The sequence below is a fragment of the Solea solea genome, chromosome 15 (assembly GCF_958295425.1).
Source record: "Solea solea chromosome 15, fSolSol10.1, whole genome shotgun sequence".
Taxonomy (NCBI): domain Eukaryota; kingdom Metazoa; phylum Chordata; class Actinopteri; order Pleuronectiformes; family Soleidae; genus Solea; species Solea solea.
The window spans coordinates 26050214-26067801 of NC_081148.1; the positions used below are offsets into that span (position 1 = coordinate 26050214).

A 17588-nucleotide genomic window follows, 5' to 3' on the forward strand; every position below is an offset into this window, starting at 1 on the left:
ATTCTAAAATCTAGATTTGAGAATTGTAAGTAGATTTTGGAATTATAAATAGATTTTTGGAATTTTAAGTAGATTTCGGAATTATTTTAGAATTGTAAGTAGATTTTGGAATTGTAAGTAGATTTTGGAATTTTAAGTAGATTTTTGGAATTTTAAGTAGATTTCGGAATTATAAGTAGATTTTAGAAATTCTAAAAAAAAAGATTTTAGAAATTCTAAAATCTAGATTTGAGAATTTTAAGTAGATTTTGGAATTGTAAGTAGATTTTAGAATTTTTAGTAGATTTTGGAACTTTAAGTAGATTTTGGAATTTTAAGTAGTTTTTGTAATTATAAGTAGATGGTGTTATAAGTAGATTTTGGAATTTTAAGTAGATTTCGAAATTATAAGTAGATTTTAGAAATTCTAAAAAAAAGATTTTAGAAATTCTAAAAAAAATTTTTAGAAATTCTAAAATCTAGATTTGAGAATTGTAAGTAGATTTTGGAATTTTAAGTAGATTTCGGAATTATAAGTAGATTTTAGAAATTCTAAAAAAAAAGTTTTGAAATTCTAAAATCTAGATTTGAGAATTGTAAGTAGATTTTGGAATTATAAATAGATTTTTGGAATTTTAAGTAGATTTCGGAATTATTTTAGAATTGTAAGTAGATTTTGGAATTGTAAGTAGATTTTGGAATTTTAAGTAGATTTTTGGAATTTTAAGTAGATTTCGGAATTATAAGTAGATTTTAGAAATTCTAAAAAAAAAGATTTTAGAAATTCTAAAATCTAGATTTGAGAATTTTAAGTAGATTTTGGAATTGTAAGTAGATTTTAGAATTTTTAGTAGATTTTGGAACTTTAAGTAGATTTTGGAATTTTAAGTAGTTTTTGTAATTATAAGTAGATGGTGTTATAAGTAGATTTTGGGATTTTACGTACTTTTTGTAACTATAAGTAGTATTTTTAAGTATTTTTAAGTGATCTACAGTTTGACATTGTTGTCTTTGGTTCTTGTGTTGGACGTCGTGCTCATGACTCTTCAGTGACGACACTCTCGCGTTTCTCGTCAGAGCAGGAACTGAAAACGACTGGAAACGGCAGAGTCATAAAGAGTCGCAGGGGCTGATGGGATTGATTTGTGACAACTCACTCTTTATATAATCCCGGCGGCACTGCCTCTGTGAATTCCTGCTGAGTCACTGGATCTGACCGCGGTGAGCGGTCCAAGCGCAGGTCAAACATATCAGTGAGCGACTGATGAGGAACACGTATAACCTCTGCCTCCCGCTTCACTTGTTGTGCAAGCGTTGCCATGGCGCTGACTCTGGGTTTCCATGGCGCCGAGGGAGGCTCGTCGTCGTCGTGACAGATAGTGGAAGGAAATGAAGTCGACGTCGTTCATTAAAAACTGATGTTTAATGAGACAAAGCAGGCTACACCAGGAAAAGTAAAGCTTGAATTATTCTTATAACAACTGCACTCTTACATACATTTTTACAGTCATGGACTCTTTTTGTACAGTAGAACACCACAAATCTATATAATCAATGGCTTTTAGAAAAATCCTGCTGATATTCCTGTGTGTGTGTGTGTGTGTGTTAAACCACTGCAGGGTGTGTTCGACCCTTCGACCCTTGACCTTCCAAGGGGTGAGGAATTCACAACAAAGTTTAAAGGGACTGTTTGTTTGTGTGTGTTTGTGTGTTTGTTTGTGTGCATGTGTGTGTGTGTGTGTGTTTGTTTGTTTGTTTGTTTGTTTGTTTGGTTGGTTGGTTGGTTGCTTGTTTGCTTGTTTGTGTGTGTGTTTGTTTGTTTGTGTGTGTGTGTGTGTGTGTGTGTGTGTGTGTGTGTGTGTGTGTGTGTGTTTGTTTGTGTGTGTGTGTGTGTGTGTGTGTGTGTTTGTTTGGTTGGTTGTTTGTTTGTTTGTTGGCATGATTGTACAAGGAACTGACACAAAAACATGGCTGCCAAGGAAATAGTCAGTTTAGCCAGTTAATAAATCTGTGTTATATTTAAGAACACGTTCATGTCTTTATCTTCACTGTGAGACTTCTCCAACAGGAAACTGAAGTCTGTAAAACACTCACTCTCACACACCAAAGTCCATAGAGAAAATCAGTGATTTAAGCTCGCGGGGACACAGGAGCTGTTGGTCCTCTGCTGCCTCATGTGGTCACTTTGTGTCACTGAGGTAAATATGAAGGAACATTTTTAAATGCTGAATTCACTAAAATAAGACATTAGAACTCAGTGATGGAGGCAGCAGTGGATCAACGACTCCTGTGTGAGTGACGTTAAAATCACTGATTTTCTCAGTGTTTTACAAACTTCAGTTTCCTGTCTAACAGTGAGATAAAGACGTGAACACGTTCTTAAGAAATCGCAGACTTAAAGTGACTGTAGATCGAGGCTGGTTCTCGGCAGCAGGGGGCGCTCACAGTGCTACGCGTGTCAGTGACTCGCACAACCACACTTAAAAACAGCAGAACTATCTGACTCTTACGAGCCTTTGTTTGCGTTTTTGAAGAACATGCTTTCTCTCATCTTTAAAGTTCTACATTTTTATCATCATAATTATTTTTTTGTCACATACAAAACAGAAAAAGTCCGTTATATATATACAACCTCGGCGCCTCGCCGTCGTAACCACAGGTCCCTTTTTACTGCAACAGCAGCAAAGACCATATCTCATGTTCTTATCCGGTGTTTTTTTTTTTACCCTTTAGTTTCTACAGTTACTCTAATCATGCAGTTCAAAAGAAGAGGGAGGGGCAGGGGGAGGGGGGAAATGATCACGGATGATAATCTTTGAAATCCTTTGAAGCAGCTGCTCAGTTCAGTCTCCGTCAGAAGTGACGGTGCGTCGTCCGTTTTTTGCACCGCCCCCCCAAAAGAACCCTGATCTGCCAGTCTGCAGCGCATCTGCTCGCCTAGAGATGGAGCTGGAGAGTTGAGTGAAGTCAGCGGGGGAGGGGGGGGGGGGCGGGTGGACAGTGGACTCGCAGTTGATTGGCTGCGTTGGAGGCATCCATGGCGGAGCGTCTTCATACCGGCCGGTCCACCGCGTACTGGCAGGGGCTCAGGTTGGACACCGGGTTCTGAACTGCCGGGTATGCAAAGTTGGTGTGCTGCTTGGCCTTGAGCCTCAGACTGGCCAGGCTGGAGTTGCAGGTGTCTCTGTACATGTAGGGGCTGGCGGTGGTGGCGTACGGGCACGTGGCCGCCGTCACCGCCACTGTGTTGAGCGCGGCAGCGGCGGGGCCGTTGAGGTTGTTGAGGTTGCCCAGGTTGTTGGGGACTCCGGCGACGGCGGACGGCACCATGCCGGACGCCATGTTCATGGAGGGGATGGAGCTGGGCGGCGAGAACATGGGCTGCGAGGAGAGCGGGCTCACGTTCATGGAGTTGAAGAAGGGGAAGCTCTTGGCAGAGAGCGGGCTGTTGGCCAGACTCTTGGTGGCCCAGTTGTTGTACGAGTAGCCCGTGTACATGTCGTCGTACGGCTGCATGAGTCCGTTGAACTGCGCGCCAAAGCCGTTCTTGCAGAGCTCCGCCTGCTGGTTCCTCTCCCGCTTCCTCCACTTGGCGCGACGGTTCTTAAACCAAACCTGCGGGAAACAGGAAGAAGAAGAAGAAGAAGAAGAGAAACATTAGAGTAATAACGAGTAAATCCCTTCATTAGGATTGCACGCAGTCATCATAGGGCCCTCGGGGCCTCACACAAGTCAGTGAGTGCAGCGGTTCACTGACCTCACTTTTGACTTTTCGACTTTGATGCGCTCATTTACGTCGGGTGCAAATTGCCAAAATGGAAGCCAAGATTCCAAATGGCCGACTTCCTGTTGAGCTGAGGCCACGGTTACGGTCGACTTTTCTGTTTGTCTTGGTCTGTAACATCTTCACACCAAGTCTCAGGAAATTTGGTGGAATTCAAAGTATGTCGAAGTCATAGGGCACTTCCTGTTTCGTGGCGAATGGTCACTTTTAACTCAGTTTGTAATTAAAAAATATTAAATAAATGAATGTTACTTTAAAATAACACTGCATTTGAATATGATTTGTCTTAGATTTAAGTGACAAAAATAAAACAAAAACAAAAGAGAATACTTATATTTATATTATGTTATAAAGAGAATAAATACAAATGTGGAAAAAGAATAAAGTTAATGTTCATTAAATCACGTTATCGCTCAGACTTTGCTGGATTTTCATTATTATTTTATACTTTTATTCCCCGAGAGCGAGCGACTGTGACCGTGCAGATGTCAAATCTTTTTCTTTTTTCTTTTGTCAAATTTATATTAAATATACACATTTATATTACTTTTGCCGACGGAGGGAACGAAAAAAACGAGACCAAAGTTATTTTAAAATGACTTTTTCCTTCCTTTAAGAAATTAGACAGAGTCAATAATAAAGTTTAATTCTAAAAAGACACTTAATAATCCGTGTGTGTGCGTGTGTGTGTGTGTGTGTGTGTGTATAATCAAACAGTCTTATTAAAACTAATCACCCACTTATTTGAAAGAGTGAGCTCTCAGTGACAGAGGAGGTGAATCTCCACATTTGTCTGCTGATGGTCTGATATTTGGAGGATATCTAGTGGATTAAAGTGGATTAAAGTGGATTCAAGTTTAAGTGGAAGAATCTTAACTGAAGAGGAAACTGTGGGTGAAACTTTTTTTTACTTTTTTTTTTTTTTTTTTAATTGGTCAGAAATCCTTTGTTTGTGGATTAAAACCAAACACAGAGAGACGGCGTTTGGGGTCATTTGTAGAGATGAATTTAATCAGATTAAATCCTGGTTACAGGTGTCTCAGTCGTCTCTCTGTTGGAAACAGAATCCTGTCACTCTTTAGAAAAAAATGGCGTCAAGAAAAACGACTCCGACGTTTCCGTCCAAACTCGGAAACAGAGGTGTGTGTGCGTCCCCACGCTGAAGGACACACACACACACACACACACACACACACGCTAACTCATCTTTCAATATAGGTAGCAGACTGCTAAGTTAGCATTGGCATTAGCTATCTTCCACAGATTGATAAGTAAACAAAAAGAGCTGGACACAGGAATATATAAACTATACATCAGAATGTAAACAGACTATAATCTGACATGTTAACTTTTAGCCACTCAAAGGTCCAGGTTAGCTTTCCAGAGACCACCATGTTTTTAATGGTAGCCCACGATGGACAAACACACACACACACACACACACAGGAGTCTCTGATCCACTGCTGCCTCCATCACTAAGTTCACGTGTCTTATTTTGTCACGTCAGTGTTTGAAACCGTTTGTTCAGATTGACCTCAGTGACACAAAGTGACCACACGAGGCAGCAGAGGACCAGCAGCTCCTGTGTCCCCGCAGCTCAAATCACTGATTTCCTCTGTGGACTTTGGTGTGGGAGAGTGAGTGAGTGGTTTACAAACGTTTCCTGTTGGAAAAGTCTGTCTCACAGTGAGATAAAGATGTGAACATATATTATATATAAATATTGTCGAGTTAAAGTGACGTCGATTTTATCATGTCACCCGTTCGTAATCCATTTTCTGTCTGCAGCTCTGAAAAATCACATGATTCCTTTTGACGGACAAAGTATTCCAGGCATTTAAGTATTTGCCCGACACGCGTCGGTTACCATGGCCACGGACGGACACTGAGAGCGAGACAATGTGTAGTCCTTTCAAAATAACAACGCAGGAGCGTGCGCTATGTGACCTTTCATCCAGCCAACATTCATGTGATCCTGGACTTGTCAGGAAGGACTGTATTGTCATCCATCACAACACACACACACACACACACACTGTCCTGCACCTTTGACATTTAGGTTTCATGTTTGACCTTTGACAGAAGAGAACGTCACAGCTTTACCAAGAAACTCAAGTCATATTTTTATTTATGTATTTTTAACCACATTAATCCCCCCCACAGTCTTTTGTATACATTTGGTTCTTTCTCATTTTTATTAGCCTGATTTAATATTTTCGATTGTACTTTCATGGACATGTTTTATGAATTCATTTGTATTTTATTGTTTGATTTACGTTGTGATTTCCCCCTCTCTAGTTTTTAAGTTTATTGTGTGTTAGTTTTGTCTTTTGCTGTACAGCTCTACAAGTGAAACGCACACACTTTTAAAAACTGACCTGATGCCACATTTACACATCTGTCATTTTATTAGGATTTTATTTTATTATTAATAATATCATCTATAATTCTAAATGATTTATTATAATATATATGATGGGGGTGGAGTGGCTCAGTGGTTAAGACCCTACCCATGGTTGTAAGTTCCATTCCACCCCTGGCTGATTGTACTCAATTCCATTGTAAGTCACTTTGGATAAAAGCTTCTGCTAAATGACATGTAATGATAAATCAATCAATTATATTCTAATGTATATTGTTTTTATTAACTTACACATTTTTTTTCTCTTCATGATTTCATTCAGTTTTTCTTATTGAAAACAAACAAACATGACACAGAAAATCACGTTGTGTTTAACCTTGAAACGCAAAAAAAGAAGAAAAAAAAAGTTAGTTCGTTTGTTTAAGACCGGCGCTTTTATTTTGAAAGGGTTGAAAACCGGAAGTTACGGGAAAACGAGCGAAATGCACAACAAAACACGGCTAAACTACCTGTAATGCTTTATTTAACACCGGGATGACGAAGAGCCGAGGTTAGTTCATGTTTTTATTGTACTTTATGTTTGTTTAAAGTTGCTTTTAATGTCTGTTTTATGGAGTTTGTTGTGTTAAGCTAGTAGCTTTTAAACTGCATTAGCTTTGCTGCTGCGTTCCGTTTGTAGTCGGAAGTCGTGAGTTTCCCGAGGTCACATGACGTTCCTGAGGAAAAAGATGTCTTTTTAAGGAAAGTTTACTTTTACACCTGCAGTACTTGAGCGGCCTCTGGGAGGCAGTAGCTCCCACTCAGTGCTGTCTGTGATTTGTAAAGGTGACTGACCCTGACTCTGGCCTCGGTGAGGTTGGTCCACACGGCGATCTCCTCCCTCGTGCTCATGTCCGGGTAACGGTTCCTCTGGAACGTGGCCTCCAGCTCCTGCAGCTGCTGACTGGTGAAGTGAGTTCTCTGCCGCCGCTGCTTCTTCTTCAGGGAGCTGTCGTCGGCGCTGGACTCGTCCAGCTGGTTGTGCTGTGATTTCTCTGTGTCTGCGCACACACACACACACACACACACACACACACACACACACAGAGCAACAGAAGAGCTCAACACAGGTGTCCAAACACAAATGCACTGTTTTATAATAATTGAATTATCATCTGGAGTCAGATGTCATAGTAACATGAAGTATCGACGCTGCAACGATTATTAATCAGATCGATGACTAAACGAATCGTTTTCATCAGCGGTTTTAGAGGTTTTTATTATAACAATTAAAGGCGACATAGACCTGAAGCTCCACTTAACGCTGCTGTTGTGTGTGTATCTGCGTCATGACCTCGTTTATGAAACCTTAAAGTTTCAGAACAAACACTTCAGCCACTGCTGAGAAAATAGGCTTTTATTGTTTTAAAGTGGAAAGGCACTTCCGTTTCCTGATGATGTCATCAGGAAGCCTCACCACTCCTCTCACCACCGTGGCTCCTCCTAGTGCGGGCACTAGTCCGGGCACATCCGTACATTCAACCGCAGAAGAAGAAGAACTACTCTGGTTGTAGCTGCTGAGATGCAGAGCATCCACCGTGCCAGAGGGGGAGCTGTGTATCTGAGAGCTGACGTACTAATGACTTCACTTCCAGGTACCTGGCCAATCACAACACAGTCCACGTTCTGGGGGTGTGGTTTTGAACTGACTCCCTATCGACTGGCATCGTTAACAAAGGTAAATAGAACGCAGCGTTAAACAAGAGGACGAGGTTTCAACTGTTCAAACGAACAATAATCACGTGATCAGCAAAAGTTTAAATCAGTGTAAAATGAACATTTACAGCCACGTTAAGAGAGTCTGAAAACACCAGATCCTTCAGTTTCAGGTCATTTCTGGGAATTCAGGAACATTCGCGTCATAATTCAACCGTTCATTTATCACAAGGACGCACACATGCACACGCCTCAGTACAACTGAAACATCTTTATCATCATTATTATTATTATTATTGTTCATAATATATAATAACAATAATAGGTATATATCAATAATAAACAAACAAATGATAATAAATAAATGAAACTAGGACATGAAAGGGCCCTCGCCCCACGTAACTGACTGTGACAAATCTCACGTTTTCCCGACATTTTAACGTCGACTTTGTCGGAGCGCTTAGGCCACGCCTTTTCACGTAGAGAAAATCCGTTGACAACTTTCAATCATTAACTTGTTTAGAACACGTGAGCTGAGTTTGACGCGGCTAGCTCAAACATGCTAGGACAGACGAATTCCTTCAAATGTGGAATGGAGATGGGTGGGCGGAGCTAATGGAAGTACATTAGAAATTAGTTTGGAATCATGAGAGTCGGCTTAAAATAGGAACAACGAAGTTTAGCATTTAACGCAATTTTGGCTACTTTGTCAAAAAATCCCCGTAAATTCCTGAAGAAACTTTGGAGTAAAACGACGACTTGTGTCTGAACATCAGCCGACGCTGTCGAGATTATCCATAAACTCCTCAAACGTCAACGCAACGTCCACCAAGAATACCATCAGCGAGTGTGATCATGTGATCATGAGAAACAGACTGTGTGTGTGTGTGTGTGCGTGAGCGTGAGTGTGAGTGGGTGAGTGTGTGTGTGTGTGTGTGAGTGTGTGTGTGTGTGGAGCAGCAGGTGATGGTGTTTGGCCCCCGGGCGACGCAGTGACGTCACAGACCTCACACAGACAAGTGAAATGAGTTTGCCCGTTAATCCCAAGGATTAGGCTTTTGTGAGTGAGGCAGGTTCACTTCTGCTTGGTGAAGGTTTAGCCTCCGCAGGGCCACCGCTAAAACCAATAAGGGCCGGGGGCCGGGGGGGGGGGCGTAAACTGACACCAGCTAATCTGGCATTTAAGATTAAAGTGTCGAACACAATGCAGAGGAAAGAGCAGCGACCGCAGACGCCAACAATCGCTGTAATCTGAGCGAGAAAGTGCTGACGTCAGTTTTTAATCTGGACCACAGGCTTTCAACGTAATCACAAATAATCTGTCATCATCTAAACTCTGCTCCTCCAGAGTCAGAGCAAAAATAATCTCTATATATGTGTGTGTGCATTTATACAAACCTACAGTCTTCTCTCTCTCTCTCTCTCTCTCTCTCGCTCACACACTCTCACTCTCTCTCTCTCGCTCACACACACTCTCTCTCTCTCTCGCTCACACACTCTCTCTCTCACACACACTCTCTCTCGCTCACACACTCTCTCTCTCTCGCTCACACACTCTCTCTCTCTCACACACACTCTCTCTCGCTCACACACTCTCTCTCTCTCTCTCTCACACACACACTCTCTCTCGCTCACACACTCTCTCTCTCTCTCTCTCACACACACACTCTCTCTCGCTCACACACACACTCTCTCTCTCTCTCACACACACACTCTCTCTCGCTCACACACTCTCTCTCTCACACACACTCTCTCTCGCTCACACACTCTCACTCTCTCTCTCGCTCACACACTCTCTCTCGCTCACACACTCTCACTCTCTCTCTCGCTCACACACTCTCTCTCTCTCTCTCACACACACACACTCTCTCTCGCTCACACACTCTCACTCTCTCTCTCGCTCACACACTCTCTCTCTCTCTCACACACACACACTCTCACTCTCTCTCTCGCTTACACACTCTCTCTCTCTCGCTCACACACTCTCTCTCTCACACACACTCTCTCTCGCTCACACACTCTCTCTCTCTCTCGCTCACACACTCTCTCTCTCACACACACTCTCTCTCGCTCACACACTCTCACTCTCTCTCTCGCTCACACACTCTCTCTCTCTCGCTCACACACACTCTCTCTCTCTCTCTCTCACACACACTCTCTCTCGCTCACACACACACTCTCTCTCTCTCTCACACACACACTCTCTCTCGCTCACACACTCTCTCTCTCACACACACTCTCTCTCGCTCACACACTCTCACTCTCTCTCTCGCTCACACACTCTCTCTCTCTCTCTCACACACACACTCTCTCTCGCTCACACACTCTCACTCTCTCTCTCGCTCACACACTCTCTCTCTCTCTCTCACACACACACTCTCTCTCGCTCACACACTCTCACTCTCTCTCTCGCTCACACACTCTCTCTCTCTCTCTCACACACACACTCTCTCTCGCTCACACACTCTCACTCTCTCTCTCGCTTACACACTCTCTCTCTCTCGCTCACACACTCTCTCTCTCACACACACTCTCTCTCGCTCACACACTCTCTCTCTCTCTCGCTCACACACTCTCTCTCTCACACACACTCTCTCTCGCTCACACACTCTCACTCTCTCTCTCGCTCACACACTCTCTCTCTCTCGCTCACACACTCTCTCTCTCTCTCTCTCACACACACTCTCTCTCGCTCACACACACACTCTCTCTCTCGCTCACACACTCTCACTCTCTCTCTCGCTCACACACTCTCACTCTCTCTCACACACTCTCACTCTCTCTCGCTCACACACTCTCTCTCTCTCTCTCTCTCACACACACACTCTCTCTCGCTCACACACACTCACACTCTCTCTCTCTCGCTCACACACTCTCACTCTCTCTCGCTCACACACTCTCTCTCTCTCTCTCTCACACACACTCTCTCTCGCTCACACACTCTCACTCTCTCTCTCGCTCACACACTCTCACTCTCTCTCACACACTCTCACTCTCTCTCGCTCACACACTCTCTCTCTCTCTCTCTCTCACACACACACTCTCTCTCGCTCACACACACTCACACTCTCTCGATCTAGATAAATAATGAGACTGTGTGTGTGTGTGTGTGTGTGTGTGTGTGTGCGTGCGTGATGACATCACTCACCGCTGTTGTCTTGTCCTTTACATCCCTGGTCGTGTTGTGGCGTCCCAGAGTCCGAGAGAGACAGAGCAGGACTGCGAGCTTCACTGTCCGTCAGCAGGTTAAAGTCCATAACCACGCCCTCTGTGGACAGACACACAGACAGAGAGACAGACAGAGAGACAGACACACTGTGTGGTCAACATAACAGTATAGAGACATATTCAGACATCATCATATCATATTCAGACAATTATAGAAACAGTATACTTTATATTATATATAAGCTCTATCATAACACTTTTACTTTGAAATAATGTGCAACATCATCCTAAATATCTATTTATCAACCTGACCCCTGACCCCTGACCCTCGGCTGACCAGACTAGAAGTTCACTGGCCCTCGGGTCACTTTGAGTTTGCGGCCCCTGGTGTAGACAGTGGATGTATCTCTGCTAAAGATCATCATCATCGTCATCATCATCATCATCATCGTCGTCAGACTCTGTGTGCTGCTCTCTGATCTTTCCTCTCATCCCTGTGATGATGCTTCTCTTTATAGGAGCCTGACATCAGCAGCTAAAACCCCACCTGGGCCTGAATCTTCATCTATTCCGGTCCAAGAGGTCCAGAGAGGACAAGGACGAGGACGAGGAGGACGAGGTGACGGTTGTGAGACGCACAAGAACATTTCCAAGACAAAGATAGCATCGCAGACACACAAACACACACACAAACACACACACAGAGTTTTTTTTAAATGTTTCAGAAAAGTCTAACGTTTTCCTCCAAAAAAGAACCAAAGCCTGATTTATTAACATGTTATTAATACTTCATGACTGTACTTTTATCTACAGCATCTTAACAACATGTTATTAATACTTCATGACTGTACTTTAATCTACAGCATCTTTGAAATCCAATGTTCAGATTGACCTCAGTGACACAAAGTGACCACACGAGGCAGCAGAGCACCAGCAGCTCCTGTGTCCAGCTCAAATCACTGATTCTCTCTGTGGGGGTTGGTGTGGGTGAGTGAGTTTTATGAGGTGAGTGTTTTTTGTTTGTTAAGTGACTAAAATCCAGTTTTCCAGTTAGTGCTGACTCATAAGTATCTGTCTTTCACCCTTAAAAAAGCCTTAAATATCACTTTAACTCCTTGTAAAGTCAGTTAATGGTTTTTACTGAGTCTCGCTGTCTCACTCTTTGTTTACACACAGTGAGACACTGGTCACACAGTTTAGAGGCGGAGTCTTGCACCCACAAATGACACGCCCACTTGTTGTTGTTGTGCTTGGCTGCACTCATTTGTTTTTGCCGTCATGCCAGTCACATGACTCCTGTGTGTGTGTGTGTGTGTGTGTGTGTGTGTGTGTGTGTGTCACTGTTTCAATGATCTATCTACAGACCCGTCTGTAAACTTTGTTAGCAACTTCCTGTCTGCAGTTTTGTTTTTTATGACGGATCAGTCTGAATTTTTTCTGGTGATCACCTGAGTATGATCCACCCACTGATGACATCACACGTCATCATCAAACTCTCAAAACCTCCATTTCTTAATAAGAATAAGAAAATAAGAAAAACTCTGTCAAAATTTATCGCATTTGAACAAAATTGCGATTGCATGCACATCCTAAAAATTAGGATGTGCATGCAAGATCACCCACTTCATTAAAATCAGCATAAACCCTAACCCCAGATTACAGATTACATGTTAGTAAAATGGTTCAGTCCCATTGAACAACAACTCTGTGTCTGTCTCTCTGTGTCTCTGTCTCTGTGTCTGTGTCTGTGTCTGTGTCTCTGTCTCTGTGTCTCTGTGTCTCTGTGTCTCTGTCTCTGTCTCTCTGTGTCTGTGTCTCTGTGTCTGTGTCTCTGTGTCTGCAGCAGCAGCAGCAGGATTAATGTTGTATAATCTCATATAATCTGTTTAAAGCGGCAGGTTATGAACACACACACACACACACACACACACACACGTTCTGAAAGGCTAAATAAAGGTGTCGCACAAAAAGTGTTCAAGTTTTTATTGAACATTTAAAGAGTTCAGAGGTGAATCAGAGGATTATTGGTCCAACCAGCGGAGGCAGCAGAGAGCTGAGCTCTGTAATCCCTGTTTTCTTCATAATCTGGTTTGTGACATGTGAGTGTGTGATTTGAATGTTAAACGTTAAACTGAAAAATAATCATTTCACTTTATTCAATTATAATCCAGGTTTTATCCTCTGGATTTTTCCTTCAATGTTGTAATAAATTGTTTTTTTTTCTTATTTATTAAACAAAGAAAAAACAGTGATGTTTAAACTTTAATGTGTTTCTATTCCGCTCACTTTTCATTTCATAATCTGACATAATCCATAAACCGAGGAAGAACAGGATCATTTTACATTTTATTGTCACGTAAATAAACAGATGCATTCGAATCAAAGTAATAAAAACAGTGAGTTTATTAAACAAACTTTATATTTCTGTATATTCTTCTTCTATTTGATCAGCTGCAAAAATATAAATGTAATCATAGTTACAATAATAATCATTGTAAAAGAATAGAAGTTTATTATCTTTGTTAAAAAGATTTGTTTTTAAAGATATGACTAAAAATATACATTATATATAATATAAGTTATATTAGTAAATAAATCTAAATTAAAAAAGTTATTTGCACACACACACACTCACGCACTCATTTAAAAAACGACATAAATTAAACGTTTTATTCCCTATGATAAAATAATAATAAACAGACGATGATGATCATGATGATGATGATGATGGGCTCTGTCTGTCTGTGTTGGTCACGTGCTCGAGCTTCGCGGCGGACATTATCCCGGGAATTATTCATAAACGCTTGGAGAATTAATTCCCGGGATTAAGACTTGATTAAGATGTGTGTCACTTTTCTGTCTGAGAACTTATTAAGAAGCGGGGGCGGGGGGTGAGAGGGTGAGGGGGGAGGAGCAGATGGAATTTCACTCGTGTGTTTGAACATGTTAATTTCTGTCCCGCCGTAAAAACACACACACATTTGCATATGATTGAGTTTGTGGAGGAGCGCGAGCGGCGGTGAGAGAGTGAGTGAGAGAGGCTGCGCGTGCGGCAACGCGTGCGGCAACGCGTGCGGCGGCGGCGGCAGTGATTAACGCGCCGCTTCTCCTCATAAAGAATGAATGAGCGGCTTCATCAAAAATAGATTTCACTCTGATCTGAATGTGCACGTGAAGGTTGTAACGAGCTCCAAACAAAAACTGAAGCCACGCCCACTGTATTTCATCAGCTCTTTACGTAAGAAAATATAATTTAAATAAATTCACATTTTTGTTGTTGTTCTTTATTTGAATGTCTGAATTCATTCTCTTTTTCTGGTTAAATTGAGATTAAATTAAAAACTAACTTCATAAATAAACGTCACTTATTATTACATTATATTTACTTTAAAAACATAGAAAAACAACGTTAATGCGCGCGTGCACAACAAAATACAACATCCACAAAGACGAAGTTGCAAAATAAATCCATCGATAATTGCTTGTATTTGCTCGCGCTTCTGCGCGCGCTTACAACTGTTCTATGATTTAATTTTAAAGTTTTATTTTTTATTTTTTGTTTGTTAAAATAAAGTTTTCACGTTGATCTGGAAACAAAGAAACTTCATGACTTGTTGGTGAATAAAAGCATAATAAATAATTAAATAAATAAATACGTTCGCGTGAATGAATGAATGAACATTTAAATATGATTTAAATTCCCAGACAAACAAAAACACGCGGAATATTCACATTGAATTCTTTAATTGTTCATATTTGCGCACGTGAGGTCTGTATTTAAACACACACACACACACACACACACACACACACATATAGCAGAGTATTTAATGATTGTGTGTCATGAATTTGCTGTAATTAATTTATTCTTAATAGTTTTTCACAGCTTTTTATTCGTCTTTAACTTTGTTCGATTTTCCTTCAGTTTTGTTTAAAACGGAGGGATTTTGACGGCGTTATTATTATTATTATTACTATTAATAATAATAACAATAATAATAATAATAATCACGTGTCCTCCGCTCATGTTCACCTCTTTACCGCGATAATAAAGTCTGAAGATGAGGAGTTAAAATATGATTTAATCCTTTCATTCATGCGTGTTTCTTGTTTATCTGCAGATTTCATTTATTTATGTTATTTTTGTGTTTTGTTTTTTAATCACATTTTATTGTTCTCACAGAATAACTAACGTGAACCTAAAATGGTAACACATTAAAATTTGATCCCAGTGAATGAAAATCAATGTTTATACTTTATATCAAAATACAATTTAAATACAACTCCGTGCTTAAAGGACGTTTATGTACATTTACAATATATGCTACATAAATGTTGCCTCATTCTGTTTTGGATTTTATTGTAAAATGAACAATAATGACTTAAATAAAAGCTCATTCATGTGGTAAAATTGCAAACATGTGCAGTAATAATGTTAATAACTTTTTCACATAAACAACAAAAGAAAATTGAATTTATTGAATTCACTTTGTTTTCTCTTTGAAAGACGAAATGTTCATTTCTGCGATATTTAAGCACAACATAAAGTATATGAATAAATGAAAGTAAATGAAGGATTTTATTATAGGGTAATATTACATGTATATAAGTGAGGGACATGTGTCACGTATATCCCTGTGTTTTAGTGTGAAACTGCGTTTGTGTTTTATCATGATTGGAATATTATTGTTTGTCAGCGCGTGACTCTACATTCACCACTTCACAAACCACTGAAAAAAAACACACACACGTGAGTGTTTGTGAGGACAAAAGTCAAACCTCTGCTCTTATTTATTTATTATTGAAATATATTTATTTACGTTCATATATGTATATATACATATATACATATGTGTGTGTATATATATATATATGTTCCTCGAGTCCCACCAAAGAAAATATAAACTCATCTCATTTAAAGAAAATTAAATAAATTTCAAGTGATAAAAAAACGAGGCCTTTTAATGTGACGGAGGATTCACAGCTGATGTGATGATTAATCTGCTTAATTTACGACATTTTATTATTTTATTTCAACGAATGAAACGCGCTCGTGAACAAAGCTCACTCCGCTCAAATAACACAATCGAAAAAAGCATTTCTTTTTATTATTTAAGTGTTTTTTAAATAAAGTGAAATGATGTCGCTTTTGTAATGCAGATGTGTGCGCGCGCGCGCGCGCGTGTGTGTGTGTGTGGGGGGGGCACCTGCCGCTTATCAGTTTCCTCCACATACACAAATATTGTGGATTGAAGATTTCTTTCTCCACACACACACACACACGCACACACACACGCACACGCACACTACACCCTCACTCTCTCTCTATTTGTTTTTATTTTATTTTTGTTTATTTTTTACTTTAAGTTCAAATCTTCATTTGTTTTTGTTGTTGTGTGGGGGAGGCCTCACACACACACACACACACACAGTGCTCTCTCTCTCTCTCTCTCTCTCTCTTGTTGTTGTTTATTTTTACTTATTTGTCAGTGAATGAATGAAGGATTTAGATGCTAATCTCGTGCGCGTGTGACGCTGCAGTTGTGTCTCAGTCTCGTGGACATGAAGCATCAGAGTGTCCCGCTCGTGTCTCTGTGAACAAACACCTCATTATGAGTCCACGCGCGTATCCTGCGCGTGAGACAAAAAAGCCAGAACGACTGTGAGAGGGAAAGAAAGTTTGGAGAAGTTAGACTTACGTGTGTTTCCGGTGTGTTTGTGTTCTGCTTAAATTAATCCGTGGAGAATTAAGAGTGGGTCTCGCGCCGCTGCAGCCTGAAGAAGAGTGAGCTGAACTGTCCTCAGCTGTGACATGGACACAAAGTTTCCCGCCGCGTCACGCGCTCACAAAATCAAAGTCAGTCACACAAGAGACTTCCCTGCTTCTCCTTGTCTCCACTCTTGTCTCTGTCCTCGTCTCTGTCCTCGTCTCTGTGCTGTCAGACATGAAGCCTGTGGAAGAGTGAACCTCGATCCCCACGCAGAGAGAGAGAGAGAGGAGGAGGAGGAGGAGGAGGAGGAGAGGACTTCATGCTAAATATTGTGTGGCAGCTTCACTGTGGAAAGGACAGCCCCTCTGTCTGTGTGTGTGTGTGTATTTAATACCTCTTTAGGACCCTGGGAGACCAAAACCTGGTCCTAATGAGCCTCCAGAAATGTAAATAAATGTAATGTCCTCTGAAGCGATGGAAACCAGAGTCTGTGTGTGTGTATTCTTGTATGTGTGTCTTTGTGAGGACCGAGAAAAAAAGCCAACAAACAAGCAAACAAACCAGGGGCGTTTTGAGTTCAGGGGCCAAACAACAGGGGTCGGACCAGTAAAATAATAGCATAATAACCCATAAACAACATTGTTTTCCTTTGTTTTACATTTAATGATCTTAACTTTTTTTACAAAACATGACATTTCTTGAGAAAAATAAGTGCAATTTCAACAATATTATGCCTATATTTAAAATGACAGATCACAGTGGATCCATAAAGGCACAAACATTTAGTCACAGGTATCTGGAAGTATTTCACATTATGATTCGATGGGGTCTATGAGGTGTCCTCATTAAGATGTAAAAACAAGTTTGTGTGTTTGTGTGCTCTTTTATT

At 40.9% G+C, this 17588-nt stretch overlaps 1 protein-coding gene across 1 annotated transcript; it reads right to left on the reverse strand.

Annotated features, from left to right (window-relative positions):
* Positions 1-1383: 1383 nt before the first annotated feature.
* Positions 1384-16973, reverse strand: pitx3 (paired-like homeodomain 3). The gene is made up of 4 exons (XM_058652414.1): positions 16688-16973; positions 10969-11088; positions 6960-7165; positions 1384-3594 (listed from the first exon to the last, which is right to left on the reverse strand). Exons 2-4 carry the CDS (start codon positions 11075-11077, stop codon positions 3031-3033), a joined length of 879 nt encoding a protein of 292 aa, XP_058508397.1. The 5' UTR covers positions 11078-11088; positions 16688-16973; the 3' UTR covers positions 1384-3030.
* Between the last annotated feature and the right edge of the window lie 615 nt (positions 16974-17588).